Source organism: Myotis daubentonii, chromosome 10, assembly GCF_963259705.1.
Source record: "Myotis daubentonii chromosome 10, mMyoDau2.1, whole genome shotgun sequence".
In the NCBI taxonomy this organism is placed as follows: Eukaryota; Metazoa; Chordata; class Mammalia; order Chiroptera; family Vespertilionidae; genus Myotis; species Myotis daubentonii.
The window spans coordinates 74,997,780-75,022,297 of NC_081849.1; the positions used below are offsets into that span (position 1 = coordinate 74,997,780).

The following is a 24,518-nucleotide window of genomic DNA, read 5'->3' on the forward strand; positions in this document are numbered from 1 at the left end:
GGGGGCTCATATGTCTGCAGCCAGTGTGAACCTGCCGCATTTGTTTAACTGTGCAAGCCCCAAGTCATATTTCGGGGCTTCCTCGATGTTCTCCGTGGCATGTCTTTTAAGAAAGGCTGAGAACTGAAAAGCCCTTCTCCATCAAGCTCTTGGCTTACCCCCTGAGGTCTGCTGGTAGTCTGTCCCTAGTGTTTCAGGCCAGGGAGGACAGTGGGGGTCAGTGAGGGATTCAGGAGGATTCTGTCAACCCATCTCCCTCTTCAGGCTCTGCTTTAGCACGCAATCCATTAGCCCATCCTTGGCCTTGCTTTGCTAGATTTGCTAAAAGCTTGTCTAACTGAGGACTTTGCCTTGGCCACTAGCTTCTCCCTAGTGATTCCTTTTCAATCTCAAGTGCCTGCTTCTCTGCCCATCCGTCAAATGTCTGTTGTTCTCTGGGGCGTCACCCTCATCCCTCTTTTTGCTCTCTACACCTGCTGCTACTCCGGGTTTTCCTGGCTTGAGCACTATTGACATTAGGGCTAGAAAATTCTTTATTGGGAGGGGGAGGAGGCTGGCCTGTGCATTATGGGTAGTAGCATCCCTGGCCTCCTCCCACGAGATGCCACTGGCGGCTTAGTCCCCACCCCACTGTGACAATCTAAACCAGCCGTGGGCAAACTACGGCCTGCCCGTTCGGCTGTTCTATCCGGCCCGCGGAGCCAAAAGAGCGGAGGGTTCTCTTGCTCTCCCCTCCGCTCCTTCACCAGCAGCAGTGTTAACATGTATTAGTTCACACAAACACTCCATCCATGCTTTTGTTCCGGCTCTCCGGTCCAGTTTAAGAACCCATTGTGGCCCTCGAGTCAAAAAGTTTGCCCACCCCTGATAAACGTTTCCAGGCACGCCAACTGTCCCCTGGGGGGAGGGGCAAGGCCTCTCTGGGCGGAGAACCGCTGTTTTACTCTGGCTTCAGTGACTACCTAGATGCCAATGGCTCACCACCCAGATCTCTGCCCTGGCTGGTCTCTGAAAGTGCTTATTCAACTCGCTGGGCTGTTTCCACCGGTCTATCCCACAGTCATCTCAAAATCAATTCTGAACGGAATTTATCTTTTCTAGCTCAGGACTATTCAAATCCCAAACCAGAACCCTCTCTGAGTCTAAATCCTTCTCCGTAGCTCCCAACTCTGTTCCACCCTCTGCGTTCCCCCTATCACCACTTTACCTCTAACGCAGTGGTTCTCAACCTTCCTAATGCCGCGACCCTTTAATACAGTTCCTCATGTTGTGGTGACCCCCAATGTCATTGTTACAAATTGAACATAATTAAAGCATAGCGATTCATCATAAAACAATATGTAATTATATAAGTGTTTTTCCGATGGTCTTAGGCGACCCCTGTGAAAGGGTCGTTGGACCCTCAAAGGAGTCGCGACCCACAGGTTGAGAACCGCTGCGAGTCTAACCGCACCCCTTGTTCTGCCTGCCCTGCCTGTTCCCCACAGTGACACCCCAGTGAGCTCCCTCGGGCACCAGCGAGGGACTCTTCTTTCCGCTTTTCATTTGGAGGAAAGAGATGGCAAAATAGCCAAAGGAGCAAGGCCTGTGGCCAGACAAGCGCAGCAGTACTGCGCTCCTCACCTGGATTTTGTCCCCCAGGGCGTGTGTGTGTGTGTGTGCGTGTGTGTGTGTGTGTGTGTGTGTGTGTGTAGGGGGGGGGGCTGCTGAGCAGTTAAAAGAGCGGAGAAACATATTCCTCTGCACCGTGCCCTCCACCCTCCACTTTTAAAACTTGGATGCCCTTCAGGGTGCTAGTGGCACCGCTGCCACTGCATTTCCTGTTGGCAGCAGAGAGCGAGTGAGAACCCAGGGCAGCGGCCTGGGCAGAAACAGCTCCTGCGCGATCCCCGGAGCCTTCCCGGGCCGGGCCGGCTCCCGCTCTCCGGCATCGCGACCTCCACAGCTGCAGTGGCCGCGACAGGGACAAACAGCAACTCGGCCAGAGGACTCTGGGCACAGCGCGGAGGACCGGTTGCCGCCGCCCGCTGCTTAGCGCCCCCTCGGTCTCGGGCTGGCCTGGGCGGGGCGGCGAGCCCGGGGGACCGCGATGCCGGGGCGCGCTCCCCTCCGCGGGGCCGGGGGCGCCCTGGGCGCCTGGCTGCTGGGCGGCCTCTGGGTCTGGGGCCTGGGCGGCCTGGGCGGCCTCGGGGCGGGCGCGCTGCGAGCGGACCCCTGGGGGCCGCCGGGGACGCCGCGTCCTTGCCGGGCGCCGCAGCAGTGGGAGGGCCGCCAGGTGCTGTACCGGCAGAGCAGCGGGCGCTACGGCCGCGCCCTGCTCTCCTACGACGGGCTCAACCAGCGCGTGCGGGTGCTGGACGAGAGGAAGGCGCTGATCCCCTGCAAGAGGTACGCGGGGCGCGCGGGCGGCCGGGTGGGGTCACGCTTCGGGGGCTGCTCGCTGGCGCCGGATTTCCAGCTGTCACGGCGCCTCCTTTCTACCAAAGAGAAACTTTGCCAGGAGCACAGATCCGGTTGGGTTGGGTGGAGGACTGGGCCCGCCGCCGGGGGGCTGCCTGCTGGAGGACACTAAAGGAGGCCCCAGGGGCGGGGGCCAGTGAAAAGGGAGCCTGGCGGGAGCGAGAGCTTACCACCTGGCAGGCCCCAGGCTCTTGGAGCCCTCTTGGGCCTAGGGCCTGTCTTCTGCCCAATTTCTTCCTGGAGCCATCTGCGAGGGAGGCACCCAGAACACAGATTTTTAAAGAATTAGTCTTTACCCTTTTTTAAAAATAATCCTCACCTGAGAATATGTTTTTTATTGATTACTTATTTATTGTTATTATTATTTTTGAGAGAGAAGAAGGGAGAGAGAGAAACATCGATGGATCCATTGCTTCCCCTACGCACCCTGACCCAGGCTTGCACCTGCAACCTGCGTCTGTGCCCTGACCCAGGTCCAACTACAACCTTTTGGGGTACAGGACGATGCTCCAGCTAACTGAGCCACCTGGCCAGGGACAGTCTTTACGTTTTAAAGGATCTGACACTACAAATAGTGTGGGGAGTTGACCGAAGAAAAACAATGCCCAGGAATTCATCACCCTGTTACAAATATTAAAATTTTGGTTTATTCCCTTACATTTTACATCCTGTGATCAAAAACTTGTATTATCTGTATGTTTTTTTATATAACATGAGGTCTTATGTGTTTTTATTTGCCATGTTATTAGTTGGCCCCCTATCTATTTTTAAGGGCTGCATAATTCCATGGAAGGGCTATGGCATAATTTCTTTTAAACCGCTGGTCTATAATTCACCTTTCCATATCTGTTGTGATAAAGGACATCCCCTTTCCGAGACCTCCTCTTAGTTATGACCCCTTTAAGCCTTGGTTTCTATTTTGGGATCACCACCTGTCAATTCCACAGCCTTTCCATTTCTCTGTGTGTTCCTCTCAGGGTTATGCTAGCTTTTCTGTGTCGCATTTGCATCATCAGGAAGTGCCATGTGAATGTCCATGGGCTAAGGCTCCAGCGGGGAATACGACCTGTAGCAAATCTTGATGCCATTTCACCTGAAAGCTTTTGCTGAGTATTAGGCATCGTGGAGAAAGTATGGGATCCTTTCAAAGCAGTACATTCAGGAGTGCAAGCTAATGCATTATAAAATGTAAAATGGAAGTGCTAGAAGGCCTGGAGTGGCCGAGTCATCGTAGGGTCTGGGAATATCTGTGAGGCCTTTCGAGAACGTGAATGTTTTCAGGTAGGTCTCCAAGGACATAGTAACAATAATAGTAACAACCAGCATTTGAGCACTTGCTCCATACCAAGCATGGTGCTGAGGACTTTACATGTATTGTATGGTTTGGTTTAAATCTCACAAGACCTTGACAGTAAAGGATTTATGATACTTATTTTACAGATAGAGACACTGAGGTCTAGGGAGACAAAACACCTTTCTTAAGTCACACAACTGAACTTGAGGAAGCAGGGCTGGAGTTTTACATCTGTGATACACATTTGTTTGTTCATTTATTCACTTATTATACCTGCATTTGTGTTTGTGTGTGGGGGCACTGTGTGTAAACAGGCTTCAGGGAGGTCACAGTCTGGGGGTGGAATCACACACATAAAAGATTTCCATACAGGGAGAGGCGGGATGGTTTGCATGATGAGAGTGCCTCAGATGGGCACCTAGCCCAGGTGTCCTGGAGAAGGGGAAACGTGAGTGAGTCCTAAAGCCCCTGTATAAGCTGACCAGAGGAGGTGTGGAGGGAACAATGGTTCAGGGGGATGCGAGTATATTCCAGGTCCAGCTTGTGTGCCATTCTAGAGCAGACATGACTGAGTATATTCCAAGAACTGCAGGCCAATCACTGTTAGGACTGAAGCACAGAGTATGATGAGAGGTTGGGGTCCACTGAAGGATTTTTAAACAGTGGAATAGCATGATTGGATAATATTGAGATCATTAGATGCAAGGTTGAGAATGAAGGAGACAAAAGTAGAAGCAAGAGCATGCCCTAGGAGAGTTTTGTAGAGGTCTAGGTGAAAGACAGGTAATGGCAACGGTGACAGTGAGAAGTGGATACAATAGGGAAGTGCTGAAGAGGTTTATTGAAGGACATGCAAATGATTAGACAGTGTGTGGCTGAGGTGGTGATGGAGAGGGAAGCATCATTTGGCTTCTGAAGGTAACATATGATGGCATGGAATAAAGGGTGATGCTGTTCACTGAGATAGGGTTTGACCTTCTGCGCTTCTAGTTAAGGATTGATTGCTACTCTTCATGTGCATTGATGTGAAGGCTGGTACAGTAGTGGTGTATTGATGAATAGTCATGTTGAAGATGAACTGGATGGCCCAAAGCACACTGTGGAAGCAGAGAAGAGCATGGCCCAGAGAAGGATAGGGTTTACTCTGAGATCGTGTTTTAAAATTTTAAGAGATTAAGCTTTAGAGTCAGACAAATCTGGGTCTGAATCCAGATTCCTAACGTGGGTTTCTGGGTAAGTTACTAAAGCTTTCTTATTCTTAGGTTCTTCATTTATAAAATGGGAATAGTAATAACGCCTAGTTTATTGGATTGTTGTGGGATTAAAAGAGTTCAAGTGTGAAAAGCACATAGTGCAGCGTCTGACACAGAGGTTGCTCAGCACATGGCCATGCTGTCCCTGTCACCACCATTATCATCACCATCCTGGTGAGTTAACCATGGCCCAGAGACTCATTGCCAGCCCTGTGAGCTCAGAAACCTGATTCCTCAGGGCACCCCAGGGCCCTTCCTTTGGGAGCTGAGTTGATTAAGCAAGTCCAAATGCTAAACTGTATATTTCAATGAGTGCTGTAGTCGGCATGAGGGCCAGGATTCTCAAATCCACAAGAATTGAGAATTCCCTCCCTGTAGGCCCAACTGCGTGGGAGCCAAATTATAATCAGGAGATTGTGAGCAAAGAGTTGGAATAAATTCATTGGATCTAATGATTGCCTGCTCTAGGCTAGGCTGTAAGCTCAATATTGAGCTTTCCATCACGAATAACACAAGCCAGCTCAGAGTAATCAGGTTAAGATAAAGTGGTGCATTCATTTTTACTATAGACATGCTTTGTCACTGGTTCATTGCTAGTCCAGGTTCCCCCCACTCTGCACAGAGCCTTGGCGGGTCTTACTCAGGTCTGTCATAGCAACCTTTCTTCCTCTGTAACTCCATGACTGACGGATATGGTCTTTATGTGTGTGTGTGTTGTATCTTTAGCGGAGTCACAGCCAAGCCTTGCTGGCCTGGAAGCTTTTTTGTTCCATGTGGTGATTTCTTATTTCCTGCCCTGATCCATCAAGTGCTGGTTTCACAGTTTAACTTTTAGAAGATAATTTTATTCCCCCCTCTTTCCAATTTCTTGGCAGGGTTCTATCTCACAGTCCCATCTCTGGCCCTAAGTCGGATGTAGAAAAGAATGTTTAATGCATAGATACATTTTAAAGCTTTTTAAATGTAGATTGGTTGGAAGAAACTCAGGAACTTTTTCATGTATTAGCAGTCTGGCCAAGAAACCAGATGTTATTTGAAGAAAATATGGATGGGTTGTCTCTTCATATTTATTAGTAAGTTGAGAAGTACGTTTCAGAATTGGATCAACTTCTTAAGATTTTTATTTTGCATTCAGATAGTTATGGAAAATACTATTGACAGTTACTATTGAGTGACTAGGATTTTCCAGGCTCTCTTTACCCTGAGAGGATGGAAAAGATTAAACAACTTTACAAGCTTCGGATAAGACAAGACTTAGCAGAGAATGGGAAATGTTAGTATTTGATACTATTTTGTTATTTTTTTTTTTGTCTCAACTGTCTCTTCTGACTCCTTGATTAAGCTCATAAGTATTACATTTAAAGACTGAAGGAAAGCAAGAAGATTATTTTCATAATCAGTCAACATGTTGAACTCTATGGAAGGAACAATGTAGATGCTGAATTTATTAGGTTGCCCATAACTTACTGCTTGCACTTATGAAATGGTGCCTTAGAGTGTTGCAAATGACAAAACTACTCATGAAGAGTGAGCAGAGAAGCATTAAGAAAATATGGATTGATAAGTGAGTGATACTATCTTAGAAGACTATTCAACAACTAATCCCAAAATGGGCAGAGGACCTGAACAGACATTTTTCCAAAGAGGACATACAGATGGCCAGTAGACATATGAAAAGATGCTCAGTATCACTAATCATCAGAGAGCTGCAAAGTAAAACCACAATGATGTGTCACCTCACATCTGTCTGAATGGCTATCATCAATAAATCAACAAACAACAGGTGTTGTCAACGATGTGGAAAAAAGGAAACTCTTGTGCTCTGTTGGTGGGATTGCAAATTGGTGCAGCCACTATGGAAAACAATAAGGAGATTCCTCAAAAAGTTAAAAATAGAACTACCATATGACCTAGCAATCTCTCTTCTGGGTATTTATCTGAAAAAATCCAAAACACCATTTTTTAAAGATATATGCACCCCTATGTTCATTGCAGCATTATTTACAATAGCCAAGATATGGAGGCAACCCAAGTGCCCATCGACAGAATAGTGAATAAAAAAGAAGTGGTGCATATATACAATGGGATATTACTCCGCTATAAAAAAGACTGAAATCTTACCATCTGCATCGCCATGGATGGACCTAGAGGGCATTGTGTTGAGTGAAATAAGTCAGTCTGAGGAAGACAAGTGCCATATGCTTTCACTTACATGTGGAATCTAAAAAACAAAGTAAAACGAACAAACAAACAGGAACAAACTCATAGATACAGGGAACATTTTGATGGTTGCCAGATTGGAAGGGATTTGGGGGCTTGATAAAAAAGGAGACGAGATTAAGAAGTGCAAATTGGTAGTTACAGCATAGTCATGGGATGTAAAGTACAGCATAGGAAATACAGTCAATAATATTGTAATAACTATGTATGGTGTCAGGTGGGTACTAGACTCATTGAGGGGATTATTTCATAAGTTACATAAATGTCTAAACACTATGCTGTACACCTGAAACTAATATAATATTGAATGTCAGCTGTAATAGAAAAATTAAAAAACAAAAACAATCAATTCTATCTGTTTGCAGATTTTTTTTTTTAAATATATTTTTTGATTTTTCACAGAGAAGAAGGGAGAGAGATAGAGAGTCAGAAACATCAATGAGAGAGAAACATCGATCAGCTGCCTCCGGCACACCTCCCACTGGGGATGTGCCCACAACCCAGGTACATGCCCTTGACCGGAATCGAACCCGGGACCCTTCGGTTCGCAGGCCGACGCTCTATCCACTGAGCCAAACCGGTTTCGGCTGTTTGGGGATTTTTTTGCGGGGGGAGGGAAGGTAAAAGATGAAAAGAAAAATAAGAATTGGCAAGTGGTTTTTATTCAAAATCTCATTAGTCCATGTTTGTCTCAATTTTTTCAGAGCACTTTATTTCTTAGAGAACAGAATGTCATTTCTTTTTTTTTTATTTTGTTCATCCTCATGCAAGGATATTTCCCAATTGTTCTTTTAGAGAGAGTGGAAGAAAGAGGGGAAGACAGAGAGAAACATCGATGTGAGAGAAATACTTTGATTGGTTGCCTCCTGCACATGCCTTGACCAGGGCCTGGGCTGGGTAGAAGCCTGCAACCAAGTCACGTGCCCTTGACTGGAATCAAACCCGGGACCCTTTGGTCCTCAAGCTCTATCCATGGAACTAAACTGTCTAGGGCAGATTATCCTTTCTCTAATCTATTTTTTCCCCTCAAAAAACCACCTAGTGTAGTGAGGAGAGGATGGGCATTCATTTAGACAGTTATGGATGGCAAACCTTGCCTCTAATCTTGTCTTCACCACAACAAGGTCCTTAGCTTCTCAGAACATCACTGTTTACCATCTTTTAATTTAATTTAATGATACCTGCAATGTTGATACTACATATTTAAGTCACTTTTCTTAAGTTAGGTACAGATAAGTTTAAATTATACCATAAAAGCACTATTTTGTGCTTGTATGATATGAGGCTAATTTCTGTTTATGTCATGATACAATGAATTTGAAATAGATTCTAAAATTTTTCTCGGTACATATTGATTTTATTCTTGTGTATGGTGTAAGTAGGTGGTCTAGTTTCTTTCTTTTTTTTGCATGTACTGTCCAATTTTTCCAACACCATTTATTGAAGAGACTGTCTTTACTGTACGGTATGCTCTTGCCTCATTTGTCAACTATTAATTGGCCATAAAGGCATGGATATCTCTGGGCTTCCTGTTCTGTTTCATTGATCTATATGCCTGTTCTTATGCCAATTACAATGGCCTTGTACTAGTATAGTTTGATATCAAGCAGCATTGATACCTCCAACTTTGTTCTTCTTTCTCAAAATTGCTGGGGCTATTCAGGTCTTTTTGGTTCCATATACATTTTTGCAATATTTTTTCTAGACCTGTGAATTATACCATTGGTATTTTAATAGGAATTGCGTTGAATGTATAGATTGCTTTGAGTAGTATGGACATTTTAATAATGTTAATTCTTCCAATCCATGAACACAGAGTATGCTTTCACTTATTTGTATCTTCTTTAATTTTTTTCTTCAATAATTTTCTAAGTATAGGTCTTTTACCTCCTTGGTTAAATTTATTCCTAGGTACCTTATTTTTTCTTTTTGTTGCAATAATTTTATTTTCTTTTGTAGCTATCTCACACTTTCAGAAAAGTTGCAATGGTAGTCCACAGCCATCATTCCCTACCACCCCTCACCCCGCGCCTCCCGATCTATTTGAGAGTGAGTTGCCAACTTGATATCCCCACAACTCCCAAATAATCGAGTGTGCATTTGCTACCAAGAAGGACTTTTTCCCCTCCATAGCTGCAACACAACCATAAAAATAAAGAAATTAACATGGATTCATTTCTACCATTTGAAATTAAGGTCTCAGTCAAGTTTTGACAGTTGTTCTTTTCATGTTCTTTATAGCAAAAGGACCCAGTTTATATTTAAGCATTGCATGTAGGTGTTATGTCTTTTGTTCTTTTTCTGTCTGTCAGTCTTTCTTGCACTTCAGTACTTTTGAAGATTACAGTCTAGTTTTTTTGTAAGAATGTTTTTCAGTTTGGATTTATCTTCATAATCAGATTCAAGTTATTCACCTATGGTAGGAATATCATTCTGATGTTTACTTGGATCATTTGATTAACTTATGTTTGGAAGATTTCCTCAGTGCGAAGTGTCACTTTTTTACTTTGTAAATAGTAAGTATTTTGTAGGGAGATATTTTAAAACCATGTGCATATTCCATTTTTCATTAAACTTTCAATTTATCCATTTACTTATATCAGCATGGGCTCAAAGATTATCATTTCATTTGTTCTCATTGTTTATTTTGAAGTTCAAATTGTCCCATATTTGGCTAGTGGGACCCTCTTCAAGTCGGCCTCTATGTTATTTTGATATGTCTCTCTTAGTCTTTGGGTGCTTTCAGACAAACAAGATATTCCAAGATCACCTTTACTTTCCCTGCCAGAGTCTTAGAATAAATAATCTACTTCTCAAGAAGCTCTAGTTACTTTTACTGGAGAATAATATTTGGAAGCCAAGATCTCTGCTATAGTTGTGCTCATGGCTATTGAGTTGGCTGCTCCCAACCTTCTCAGTGGACAAATCCAGAAAATATAGGTTTGAACACACACACACACACCCCACTCACACAGTCACACATATATACACACATTTACATCTACATTTATTTCTAAGTTTCCAATTCTAATTCATAGAGGTATTTATACCAATGCCTCTAATTCTAACCTACTATCACGTTGTTCATTCTAGTTTTCTCCAGTTCACTTTTGTGACTCCCTTTTCAGAGGAAACTGGCTCCCATTGTTCAGTTGCATTACGTAACCAATTGTGCATTGCTATGACGCTTCTCTTTACATGATGTCCCCTCGCCCTGCTTGCTTGCTGCCTCCCAGGACAGACCAAACAGATGCCTACCTTGTTTGGCCCTGTCTAATGGCTCCAAATTGTTTAATGAGAGCAATATAGAGATCACATTGTGGTATTTTTGTGTGTTTTTTTTGTATATCTTTTTTAATCTCTCCGGGTAACATCATTGTAAATTCTGAGAATGTGTCTGTGTGGCAAAGGAGGTAAATTAATATAAAGTGCTTAACAAATTTATTTGATCATAAACCTAGGTTTGCATGGATTGGGATTTCATTTTTTGAAATTATGATTTTCAGAAATTCAGGAGAATGACTCTTTTATTTATTTATTTATTTATTTATTTATTTTAACATATTTTTATTGATTTCAGAGAGGAAGGGAAAGAGAAACATCAATGATGAGAGAGAATTATTGATTGGCCGCCTTTTACATGCCCTCACACTGGAGAGTGAGCCCACAACCAGGGCATGAGACCTGATAACTCGAATCAAACCATGACCTCCTGGCTCATAGATTGAGGCTCATCACTGAGCTATGCTAGCCAGGCAAGAGAATGACCCCTTTAGACTTTACTTCCTCCTCTAGATCCCTAATGGCTAGAGCCAGCCTTTTCTTTCATTAGCTCAGACTGCTTGTGGCCTTTTGATCCTTGAAAAATAAACAATGCTGACTTGAAATACTAAGCTTTTCTTCAAGAATAAGATATTCTTGGAAGCACATAAAGTTTGCTTTCAGAATCTTAGTTCTGTGGGTCTGTTGTTGAAATGTGAAAGTGAAGAACAAGAAGTTTCAAAGAAGATAAGCCCAGGAAAGTAAAGGAACTGGCCAGTGTAAGACTAACATAAATAGAAGCCAGAGGTAGTCACCATACTGCTCTGAAAACATATTTACTTCTTTCCATTAACCTTGAACTCTTTCTTCCTGATTCTGATCTCAAAGATGATGGTCAGAGGCAAAGTGCCCAAAGATCTGAAAATATTCCACCAATTAGTGGTTTGTTTTTCCTGGAATAAATGTGATAGTCTTATATTTCCCCAATTCCAGTAAAAATCTTCTATTTCCCCCCTTTATAATTTATTTTACCCATCTTTAGAGAAAAATTTTTTTCTCTTGATTCTACTAGCTGAAACCCCATTCTCCCCTTATATTGAAAGCAAATCTTATGCTAACTTCAATTTCTTTCCTCTCATGCTCTCTTGAACCCCCTCCAATCAAACTTTCACCATCTCTACTGAAACTGCTGTGGTCAAGAGCAATGTGCTCCACATTACTAATCAACTGATATTTTATCAGTCCTTGTCTTATTGTTGACCATTTCTTCATCTTGATATACTTTCTTCATGTGGCTTTCAGGACACTACATTCCTACACTCTTCTAGTTTCCTCTCCACCTTATTTCTTCTCCTTCTCAGTCTCCTTTCTTTTTCCTCCTCTTCTCTCAGAACATTAATAGTAGAATACCCCAGGGCTCATCCCTTTACTTTTCTGTTTATAGTACTCTCTTGTTGATCTCATCTAGGTCATGGCTTTAAATGCCATCTTTACATGGAAAACTCCATGTGTGTATCTGAAGTCTACAGCTCTCTTCTGAACTCTGCACTCATATATCCAAATGGTTAGTTGAGTTCTTCATTTGGATCTCTAGTAGTCATCTCAAACTCAACATATCCAGAACTAATGGGTGTTCTTCAAGCAAATAAACAAACAAAAGTTCTTCCTCTTAAATTTTTTTTTTATCCCAGCCTATAGCAATTCAAGTTGCTAAGGATCAATTCTTGCCACAAGTAATCCATAAGCAAATCCTATTGCCTCTAATTTCAGTATAGATTCAGAATCTGAACACAACTTTACATTCATCATTCTGAGCCATACAGGCCAGGCTTTCCCTCTGGATATTGATCCATTTAACTTTCTGCTTCATTCTGAGTTATTTTTGATTATTTACATTTTCTATGAAATCTTCCATTTCTTTAAGATTCTATTTATATTTTATACAGAATATTTTATTAACTCTTAAACAACTCTACTTTGTCTATTGATACCCCTGTTTCTTTTTCTTGAATTCATACACTCATGGATTACTGCAATGGTTTTATGGTGTATTATTCATTGATATTTTACATTGTATATCTCCTAGGTTAAGAATAATTTTTTGAATTCAAATCACACCGTTTACCCATATTTTGAAAAACTTTAAGCAGAATTGTAGTAGAGAACCCCTTGGAAGGCAGATCACAACTTCCAAACTGTATCCCCCAAATTCCTTTTATGCACAAGCCTCTCCCTAGCCGTTCTCTCAGCAAACACTGTCCTCGGTGTGTCTCTTGTTCCTCAATCTCAGTTTTGGGGAATTTGCTCCAATACGGGCACTGGACGTTTTCCAAGCACCAAAGGCTTCCTTCAGAAGCAGTCTTCTTTTCTTCTTTTCTTGGTTCCTCTTTGAACTGAGAGGTCATCTGAAAAATCAGACCCCTAACAGGTTGCTACGTTACTCTCAGACCCCCCAAAGAAAGCAGCTCTTGGGACAGATGGCCTCCAAACAGAAGGCAGCTGCTTCAAGAGAACTCTTGGCAGGGAGGCCCGGAGGAAGTGGGGAGGCCGAGGCAGCAAATGTGGAGGAAGCCCAAGAGGAGGGAAACTCTAATTTCAGGAGAAATGGGACTGTGAACCAGAGGACAAATCCATCGGCTCACACTGCTGGTAGCCAAGGATGCTGGGGAGAGAATCTACCCCAGATTTAATATCCATTGAAATGCCACATCAGATTCTGTGTCCTGGCGTGGTTCATATGTTTCCTCCGGATGTGAGGGCCTTCTTTTTCTGAACTGAGCCCTCTAGCTGTCCCTCTAGATTTTGGACAGTGATTCTCCTCCTTGCCCAGCTCCAGGTCTTGTCTGGCTTACCCTGGGAACCCCAGAGGAGCCACTCTCACGAGGTCTCAGTTCTCCTTAGGGAGTTAGAGAATGAAACTTGGAAATCTGCTTTTCTGATGCCAGGATACAGTTCTTATGTCATTGTTGTTGTTTTTTTTCCTGGTAAAGGACAAGTGTTTCTTTAAGTACTACTCAGTATATTGAAAAGAACTTAAAGTGTTTGGATGGCTTTTAGTCTTTCCTTCTTTTGTCATGCCGGTCAAACCTCTAAAAGGTCAATTTCTTCATGGGTTTTAACACAGATGAATTTTTATAATGTGTGTGCTTGTACAAACTTCTAAGTAGCTTTGTCACAAGGCTGGGGAGGGAGTGGGAGCAGGGTGAAGGGAGTCAATGGGGGAGAAAGGGGAATCTGTAATACTTTCAACAATAAAGATAAATTTTTAAAAAAGAAACATGCATTATTTTACTCTTTACTGTAATTTCTTTTATACTAATATTCTTATTTACCCGAATCCTTTGTTTTGACTCATGTTTCAGTTAGAGAACATATTCAGTTAATTTTTCTTCAGAGACTTTGAATGTCTGAGGATATCTACTTATTGCTGTCTTACATAATGATGATTGGGGGGGGGGTTATACAATTCATGAGGTAATAATAATAATCCTTTTTCTTAAAAATTTTTATGGCAGTTAGAGTGCTAGAAGTGAAGTCTGATACCAAAGTAATTTTAGCTTAGTTTTAATAATTTTTTCTGCCCAAGTTTTTGTAAGTTATTTCTATTATCCTTGAACTGTATTAATTAACATCTCCAGGTTATGTCTAGCTCTAGGGAAATTTTACCTACTATTTCTAGAGGTTTAATACACTGTTTTCTTTCTTTGTTCCTTGTAGAATATCTCTCTACTTACATGTATTGGTTCTCTTACATCTGTCCCTCAAATTTCTTATCTTTTTATTAGCCTTTCATCACTTTATGCTTTTCCCCTTAGTTCTGGGATAACACCTTTAAATTCTCTGCTTCTGTTTTTTTATTCCCCATAGCCAAATGTACTCTACACTGCCTCCTCTGCATTTTCTATTTTGATAATCATGTTTTTCATTAGAAAGCTATCCTTGTGGCCACACATTATTCCTTTTCTTTTCTTAAATACAGCAATAACCCAAGTCCCAGTGAATATAAAAAATAAGATTTATATCTTAGTTTCATTAACTGTTAGCTGGAAGGGTGTGTATGTGTGTTTATATTCCAACATGGAGGGAACCTATATATTGCTACTGAGAAGCATAGTGCTGGTTTTATGAACATGACTGTTCTTGTAGCCTCCCAACCTCTTTAATATCCACTGATATGTAGTTCTAGAAATCACTGTGTACCAGGGCAACAGGGATATCTCAATGCTAATGAGGTTGTTCCTTTTAGTGGTGGGAAAAAAAGAGGTCATGTTGAACTATTGTCTCATGAGAAGTTTTTTATTATCTCCCAACAGATGAATGAATCTATGCCTACACCTTGCCAGTATTCACCCAGGTCCATTTTTGGAAAAAAAAATCTCTTCAATTTCTTGAGCACTGTTTTCCTCTTTTGAACTAGAATCCAAGTAGAGGAGAGCCATCACCTTACAGCTTCTTAAATTCTACACATAATCACCCTTTGATTTTACTTTTCCTAGGACTGCATTCTCAAGTAATTTAATTTTCCTTTTGTTGTATGTGGTTGGCATCAGCCTGCACAATGAGTTTGTGTCTAGCGCAACCATTTCAATATAGTGTTTTTCTTTTGTGTCTGGTAATTACTGTAGGGTGTAACTCAGCCTTGGTTTACGCCAGAATGGCAAGTAGCCGCAGCTCAATTCTTCCTGCTAAGCGTCAGAGAGCCGGCATGCATTACTAATCTGTTACAGTGCATATTAAACAAATCCAAAGTTTGTCCAATTTCTTTCATGAAAGCCAAAGTCCTTTTGTAATCACAATAGAATATTTGTCCACTCCCTTTTCTGTGATTTAATATACCTTGGATAGCCAAGAAGTTCCACATGGCTAGAAGAATCACTCCTTCCCCCTGTGGGAGGAGGGAAGAAGCATGGTGTTGTGAATTAGAATGAGTCTGGTTGGAGAAAGACCTTGCGTTGAGTCCTGGCACAATTATTTACTCTTAAGTTATGCTCTGAGCCTCATATATTCTCTTCTTTAAAAAAGGAAAGAAGGAAGGAAGGAAGAAAGAAAGCTAATAACATGTCAGTGAGCTGAATTTTCTAGTCCTTAAGCTGTTGTTTCTTTTTTTGGTTGTTGTTTGCTTTTTTTTCCTTTTTTTCCTGACAACCCTAATTCAGGACAGAAAAACAATTGGCTCTTGGCTGTAAAGGCAGTAGCTGTTCAGGGTCATTTGTGCCAAGGTCAGGCATTGGTATTTTGGGTTTTAGGACTTGCCACATTTTTGGGCCCTGCTTATTCTGGAAGAGAGACTCCCAAAGACTTGTAGATTTGTTGTAAGGAACCCAATAGGTAATACCTTGTAAAGCAGTGTTTTTTACTTATTTCATTTAAGATGCTTTCAGCTGCAGTAAATCTGACTATCAAAGGCTTAACTATGAGGATGTTTGGTTTGTACCTCAAAATTCTGGTGATACATGTCTTTAGGCTTGACTCAACAGTTTCATCCAGGACACAGGTTCTTCTTCATCCATCTACTATGCCATTCTTAGAATGTTGGCTCTTAGTTGCAAGAGGATACTGACTTGTTGCCTCATCACTTAAAAGTGGCTGCCTCCACTGCAAGCATATGTCCTGTCCCAGCTCTGCTCAAAGACACAAAATGAAGGAAGTGGAATAGGACAAAGCCTCTCCTCCTCTTCTATTTTTCTCTGAATTTTTTATAATTTAACTTTAAAAATTCAATTTATTGGGGGTAACATTGGTTAATAACATTACGTAATGTTCAGGTGTACAATTTTTTAAAAAATATATTTTATTGATTTTTTAAAGAGAGCAAGGGAGAGGGACAGAGAGTTAGAAACATTGATGAGAGAGAAATATCGATCAGCTGCAGGTCGTTAGTGTTTTAGAAATCATGGGGATGGTAGAGCATGTTTTCTAAGGAAAAGGAGTTTTCTAAGGAAAAGGAATTTTCTGGAAACAATAGAAATTGTCAATGTAGGCAGAGAATTTTATCAAAAGCAAAATGGGACACTTCACCCCCTGGGGGAGGTTGCGGTGGAGCTCGGCCTGCTGACTGGGGGCCGGACCTGGGGAGCCTGACCTCGCTCACAGCTGACACCCAGTGGCAGGCCTCCCAGAACCGGATTTATTTGGTGCCTGGCCAGCAAGGGGGAGTTTGCATGCTGTTGTTGACCCAGGGCTGGCCTGCCTGCCTTGCCCTCCAATCCATTCCAGCACCTCACCTTGCTTGACTGCACCCCAGGGGTACAGTTTCTGACAACTTCCTTCGCTTCAGGGCCAGGCTTTGATCTCACCTCCCAGAATCTAGTTTCTGTTGAAGTTGGTCAGTTCTTCGGGTCTACAGTTATTATCCACACAGCCTCCCAGGCCGGTGACTCATTTCAACCTTGGCTGACCTCTGCTTTTGACCTTCTGGCTCTGTCAGGTCCCAGGCCCTGTGTCCTGTTTGCCATGGAGAATCTGACAACTGAACTCTGCACATGTTCACAGAAACATACAAGCCACTACAGCACCAGGAAAATCACAAAACTTCGTGCAGAGCAGTACTCTCCTGTATAGGCACATGGTATTTGGCAAAGCAAATAGTTACAGTTCTATTTTTTCTCATCTTATGATTATTTTCTGTTTTACTTAAGGGACTGTTGGCATAATTCAATATCACGCTATGCACTCGTTTAAAACATATATATATATTTTTGGAAAACAAAAGAACAGAGAACACCATAACAAACACCTGTGTTCAGACCACCCAGAATGAACAAATGTGAACATTCTGTAATGATTGTTTTAAGCCTAGAATTCTCATTTTAAAAACAAATTGTGCTTTTTGGTATAGGCAGAGCCGACCTTAGGAAAACAGTGAAGCTGGCTCTTCTTCTCCCGCTGTCTCCTTCCCTTCCCTGGCAGGTGCCTGACCAGCCCTTGGTGGCCCTTGGTTCTGCAGCGGGCCGTGCTGTGCCCCTCTCGGACAGCTGTGCTGGCAGCTGTTACCTGGGACTCTAGATGGAACAGTGGAGCCCTCCACTATATTAGTAATGACTTTCCAGCAGAAAAAGGGAAGTTTACTAGAACAAAGGCAACTTATCATAACTTTCCAGGCACTGGGCCTCAGAAAAGAAACGCACATGGGAACTGATCAGCTCTGGGAATCCCAGCTTGCTCATGCTTCTCTCTGTTCATGCTTCGCTCTTGTTCAGTCCGCATGTTGTGCAATAGGCTCCTATGACTTCTGTGTTTACATATGACAGATCCAGAGACTGGCAGAACTTCTGTTACAATCCCACATGTCTGAGGGAGCGAAGCAGATTGTCCTGCCTACGTCAGATGCCCACCTCCGGTTCAGCAAGCTTCCCTACCACGTTAACAAACGGACTGTGCTCTGACACTGATACTGTTTTTGCATTCCTTCCATGAATGTTTTGACCCTCGTGCGCCAGGGACCTTATGAGAAAACCGTGGCATGAGAAAACAGTGACAATCTCACCCCAAAGGGCGTATAGTTTGATGTGAATCCTGCGTGCATATAAGAGGCTGACTCCGTTTTCTAGCATTACGGCACAAAACGAACAGTTCCTTTTCTGTCTACATACACTCGCGTTTCTAAAGGTCTGTGCTTGAGCTTGACTCTTGTAAGCCATTTCAAATGTTTTGTGTAGTAAGCAGGATAGATATGTCTAAATATGCCAGATGAGGTCATGTATATATTTCTATACCAGCTCATAGAAAACAGAAGCGTAATCCTAACAGTAACACTGTCTTAACCACATAGACAGTGATCATTTGTAATACCCTTTCCTGAAGAAAATGATGTGTAAGCTCAGACTTGAGATGGCGAACAGAAATCCCCATGGGGGACTGTGGAGGAGGGCGAGTCTCACACCACAGATCACCTGTGCTAACTGCCCTTATTTGCTCAGGAAAAGCCACTTCTCTAGGCTCTTCTGCCCTCAGGTGCTACAAATTTCACTTTTTGAGGTCAGGGCTGCAACCTCGCTCTCCGTCAACCAGCAGCATGGCCTGAGTTTTGGATTGGCAAACGCATAAAAACTCAGTGGGCATATGATTTCACTTATATGTGGAATCGAAAAGGCAAAAATAAATAAACAAACAGAACAGAAACAGACTCATAGGTACAGAGAACATTTTAGTGGTTGCCAGATGGGAGGTGGGTTGGAGGGATGGGTGGAAAGGGTGAAGGGATTAAGAAATACAAATTGGTTGTTACAGAATAGTCATGGAGATGTAAAGTAGAGCAAAGGGAAAATAGTCAATAATATTCTAACTATGTATGGTGTCAGATGGGTACAAGGTTTACTAGGGTGATCACTTAGTAAGTCATATAATGTCTGATCATGGGGTTGTACATCCGAAACTAACAGAATATTGTATGTCAACTGTAATTGAAAAATATATATATTTAAAGTAAAAAAACAAACAAAAGAAACTCAGTGGGCTCCATCCAAGATTGCTAGCTTTAAGAGTGACACAGGGCCCTGGCTGGGTGGCTGAGCATCCTCCCATACACCAAATGGTGCGGGGTTCGATTCCCTCTCAGGGCACATACCTAGATGGTAGGTTTGCTCCCCAGTGGGGGCACATAAGGGAAGCAGCTGATAGATGCTTCTCAAATCAAGATTTCTCTCTTTCTCTCTCTGTCCCTTCCTCGCTCACTAAAAATTAATAAAACATATCTTCTGGTGAGGATTTTTTTTTTTTAAAAGGAATGGCACAGGATGGTTGACAACACAGCGTGTAAGGCGATCATGGGGTGGTCTGCTGACTCCAGGCACAGACTGGGTATAGGTGTGCACCTGGGCGTGAGAGATGAGGCAGAGAGCCTGCAGACAAACTGCATGGGAAGCCATTCGCTCTGAGTCCCCCTCAGCTTTTGTCCTTATTCATCTCAGCCTCCTCCCAGTATTCAAGGGGCACCCATTCTCACCAGAGCCCTTTACTCATGACTGACAGTCAAGACAATGGGGCTGAGGTGCCTGGCCCATCCTCAGCAGGTTCTTGTCCTTCTATATTCAGTATCTGTAATTCCTTGACTTAGTGCTGTAGGGAGAGCTCAGCCAAGCCAACGGTCAAACCCTCCTGTTGACCCTGTGTCTAAAAGATAGGTCACAGATATCTGTTCATCAGACTCAGGTCTTTCTCATGTTTGTATCCTAAGCACAGAGTCTGGCATATGGTGCTTGATAAGTAATTGTCCAGTGAATATTCCGTTTTGAGCTCAGAACTTTATTTTATATTCAGATTGTTTGTATGTCTAGTGTTTATAAATAAGTAAATGATTGCCTACAAGCAAAACTATTTTCTGTTTTAAGACTAATTTATATCAAAGTCTTTTGGCCCATGTGCTGATAAAAGCCATGATGATTGTCACTTAAAGTGCTGAAATTTCTCTTTTATTCTGTCTTTCAGGTTATTTGAATATATTTTGCTCTATAAAGATGGAGTGATGTTTCAGATTGAACAAGCCACCAAGCTGTGTTCCAAGATCACCCTGACAGACTCCTGGGACCCTCTTGACATTCCTCAGAACGCCACCTTTGAGGACCAGTACTCCATAGGGGGACCCCAGGAGCAGATCACCGTTCAGGAGTGGTCCGACAGGCAGTCAGCCAGATCGTGTAAGGGGTCAGAAAAATATGGGCAGGTTGCATCTCAGAGAGCATCATGGGGAACACGTTTAAGCCCACTAGGGAAGGTAGTTGTTAGGGAGATTTAAGAGCGTTATCAAATTGTTTACTCTCCCCCTCTGCCCCCCATTGAAGTGCCCACATGTACTCTGCTAGTTGCGTAGCACCAGGCTATAAGCATCATACTTGAAACACCTCAGCCCTCTAGCCCCACCTGTACCTTTCTGCCACATGACCTCTCATGGACTTAGCCTTGACTCTGACATTGGATGATCCCCCACCCCACCTCCGCACACCGGTGACATGGAAGGTGTTTGTCTATGTTACAGATTAGAGTTGGATGCCTCCTTTTCCTTCCCCCATATCACTTCCTAAAGTCTTTACTGCCATTATTTTTAGTGTCCGCTTTTAGACAAAGACATGAAGCTCTTCTCTGTTCCGCTGTCAACATGGTTAGCCCAAGACTGTGTCAGAAACACAGGCCTTTGTGCTATGAAAAATAGTATGGCAGTTTGCAAAAACAATAAGCATAGAATTACCATATGACCCAAAAATTCCACTTCTGATCATATACCCCAAAGAATTGAAAGAAATGACTCAGACATTGGAACATTGATGTTTATAGCAGAATTATTCATAATTGTCAGAAGGTGGAAACAAGCCCAAGTGCCAATCAGCAGATGAACGGATAAAGAAGCTGTGGTGTATTCATATAATGGAATATTACTCAGCCTTAAAAAAGAAGGAAATGCTGACATATACTAAACATGGGTGAACATTATGCTAAATGAAAAAGCAGTCACTAAAGGACAAATACTGTATAATTCCCTTGATATAAGGTGTCAAGTAGTCAAGTTCATGGAGGCAGAAAGAAAATGGTAGTTGCCAGCGCCTAGGGGGAGGGGGAATGGGGAGTTAGCATTTAATGGGCATAGAGTTACAATTGGAAAGATGAACAAGTACTAGAGCAGCGGTTCTCAACCTGTGGGTCGCGACCCTTTGGGGTCGAACAACCCTTTCACAGGGGTCACCTAAACACACCCTGCATCAGATATTTACATTATGATTCATAACAGTAGCAACATTCCAGTTATGAAGAAGCAACAAAAATAATTTTATGGTTGGGGGTCACCACAACATCAGGTATTAAAGGGTCGCAGCATTAGGAAGGTTGAGAACCACTGTACTAGAGAGAGTGGTGGTGATGGGCACACAACAATGTGAATGTACTCAATGCCACAGAACTGCACTTAAAAATGGTTAAAATGGTAAATTTTATGTATAATTTACTGCAACAAAAAAATACAAGCATTTTGCCTGCCTTCTATATTAAAAGTCAACTTTCCTTCCTCTTATAGATGAAACTTGGATTGGCATTTATACAGCCAAGGATTGTTATCCGATCCAGGAAACCTTCACCCAAAATTACAGTGTGATATTGTCCACGCGGTTTTTCGACATTACGCTGGGTATTAAAGACCCCTCCGTGTTTGTTCCCCCGAGCACGTGCCAGACGGCCCAGCTGGAGAGGATGAGCGAGGACTGCTCCTGGTAGGCCTGTGCACGCACGAGTGACGGCATCGGACACTGGCGGCCTCAGCTCAAAACCTATTTGAGCTTGAGAGATGAGAGTCTTCTTTGGAGAAAGACATTGATGTGGGTTTTTTGTTTTGTTTTTTTGTACATAGGATGTTGGCTAGGACGGAGACGATGTGGTAATGTGAGCTGAAGAGATGAACGCGGGGACTTTGTGTAGCGGACCTGGTGCTGTGCCTTCTGCATGTGCCGGTGTCTGTGCAGTCAGTGGCTTACGCGGGGCTGGAGATCAGTAGGGCAGTTTGCCTCGGCAGCGAAGAACACTTTATTATTGACTGAGAATCACCAGATTCCTGGCATGTGGTGATAATAAAAAGCAGAACAATTTTGTTCAGTTTATTATTAATGTTTAAGTTCCCTACAGATAGTGTCTCCTTTATGCCTCCACCGGGGAGGGGACTGCTCCCCCTTCCCCACCCCATACTCCCTAGGCTACTGAAAAAATAACCCCTCAAAGTCCCTTCCGGACTTAAGGGTTCATGGCATGAATCAGTTAATATAAATATTCTGGAAAGAAATGAAAGGCTATAATACAAAGTAATTATTCCTCTAAAGAGACATTTTGAACACGAGAGTTTGAAAACCCTAATGTCTACCCCTGGTGAGCATGAGCCACTATGCTTCCTTTTTTCTATGCAAGAGTATTGATACTTGTGCTGAATCATCAGAGACTGTCAGGAGACCTCCAGAGACAGGTAGTATTCTAAAAATAGCCCTGAACTGGGAGTCCGGAGACTATTGTCTCCAAAACCCAGGACTAGAATTCCCTTGTACTCTGATTCCTTTGATTCACAAAATGCACTATGCTTTCCCTCACTTTGGCCTTCCTGGGACACAACCTCCTTGTCTACCCGACTTCTGCTCATCCTTCATAGGTCAGCTCGCACAAGACCTTCAGAGAACTGCCCCCACGCCTGGATAGGGTGCATCTTGCAGCTAAAGCATGCAGTTCTCACAGTGCTTATTTAGGCTGTGTGTTAACGCCCTGCTGACCGGACACTGTCACACACGAGCGTGGCTAGGAGCTCCTACAGTATGGGTACCGTGTTCTGTTAGCTTTTATATGCCCAGCAGCAAGGAAGTGCCTGGCACATGGTGAATGCCCTAAAAATTTGTAGCGTGGAGAATGTCAGCCTCTCTAGTGTTTAGTTTCCTCATCTGTTAATGGGGTTGGATTTGCTGATCTTTTGGGAGACTCCCAGTAATAGAATGTATTATTCTAGATTATTCTTTTATTGTGTTGCTTCTGCTCATCTATTTATCTATTACCAGGAGAAATGTGTGACACTTATATTATGCTGAAACAATCTGTATTACTCACTGTGTCTATTATTTCAATAAACAAATTTAATTGCATTTCAGAGTATTCTTTGACATATTTGCTTTGGTAACAAATATTATTTAACTTGGTTATAAGGGAGTGAAAACTCTTCTCAATTGAATAAAGCTCTTCATGTGATCTAAACGAAATTCCTTCTCCTCTCTCAAAGCTTGCTCTTCTGCTTAAAGTCCAGTTGCCTGGGTCAGAAGTATTGGAGTCACGCTGGACCCGATTTTCTCCTTCAGTCCTCACGGGCCACCAGTGTCCCGAGGCCTATCAGACTAGTTCTTAGAGCTGCAGTCTCTTGTCCATCCCCTGAGCTACCATTCAGGTCCAGGCTCTTAGCACCACTAGCTTTACAAGACCTTCATACCCCTGGTCCTTTCCTTGGTCTTTTCTTCTAGAAGCCCTCGTCTGCTCATTCAGGCAGTCAGAAGCCAATATGAAAACCCTGTTAGCTCCATGGCACATGCTGGTTGGGAGAGTCACAGGGCAGAGTGAAGCCCAGCCAAGCCATGCTCAGACGGGGACTTTCCCAGTGACTTCAGGGTGGGCCGGTCTGATAAAGCCGGTGACAGTTTGCCCCCCTTCTTATCTCTGCACCCACAGGATGGCCTGCTCTCCAAAGGGCTCATTCCTCTTTGGGGTGGATCTTTGCTGTGCCCACCCCAATCCACATTCCTACTCAAAGGAGAAAGGAACTTCTTTTATTTTATTCAGGGACATACATTTTTTCAGTAGTTAAGCCATTTCACAGAAATGGGTGAGCAGTCCGCCTTCCAGAGGGATTTTACATCTGGTGGGACCTCAGTACGCACCTGCTGGTGCCCTGCTCCTGTGGTTCTCACGGTCTCCAAGCAAAGTGGAGTCTCCTTAGCATGGTGTCCCGATTCCTTTCCCAGCCTCAGCACTGGGCACTGCTCTCTCTTTCCCAATGACCACAGAGCCTGAGGAGTGAGGCCTGGTGGCAGGAGGGTTTCCGTAGTCACCAGTCTTACGTAAACCTCTCTAGTGGACATTATCGTCAGAAAGAAGAAGGGCTCTTCAATATTAATAAAGAAGAACATCCTGTGTCTCACTTACCTGCAGCCATGGTATTCCAGACAATGGGCCAGAACTAAGCATGGGTGCCATTTTGCGCCTACCCTGCCTTGTGTATCTCTGAGCTTTTATGCTACGAAAGAACAACTCCCACTTCTCCTAAAGCAAATTGCCAAGATCCCTGCAAGCACTGGGGTATTTATTATCTTCCACCTTCCACCCTGCAGGCCCAGCTCTGGGACGGAGCTGTCCTACCTTCTCTCCCACTGACCCAATGGGGCCTTTCTGCCCCCATTTGCCCTATTATCAGGGTTACTTTCTTAGAAGAAGCTTTGCTAAGTGAGAGTGATCTGCAGATGGTTGCTACCTGTGCTGGGCTTGGAGGTGCTTGGCATAGGCCAAGCTGCAAACTGAAGCAGGCTCCCACT

At 43.1% G+C, this 24,518-nt stretch overlaps 1 protein-coding gene across 1 annotated transcript; it reads left to right on the forward strand.

The window, feature by feature from the left end:
• Nucleotides 1-1,826: 1,826 nt before the first annotated feature.
• Nucleotides 1,827-23,084, forward strand: EPDR1 (ependymin related 1). Its single transcript, XM_059655724.1, has 3 exons — nucleotides 1,827-2,388; nucleotides 19,915-20,123; nucleotides 21,491-23,084. The coding sequence occupies exons 1-3, from the start codon at nucleotides 2,090-2,092 to the stop codon at nucleotides 21,685-21,687; spliced, it is 705 nt and encodes a 234-aa protein (XP_059511707.1). The 5' UTR covers nucleotides 1,827-2,089; the 3' UTR covers nucleotides 21,688-23,084.
• The last annotated feature ends 1,434 nt before the right edge of the window (nucleotides 23,085-24,518 follow it).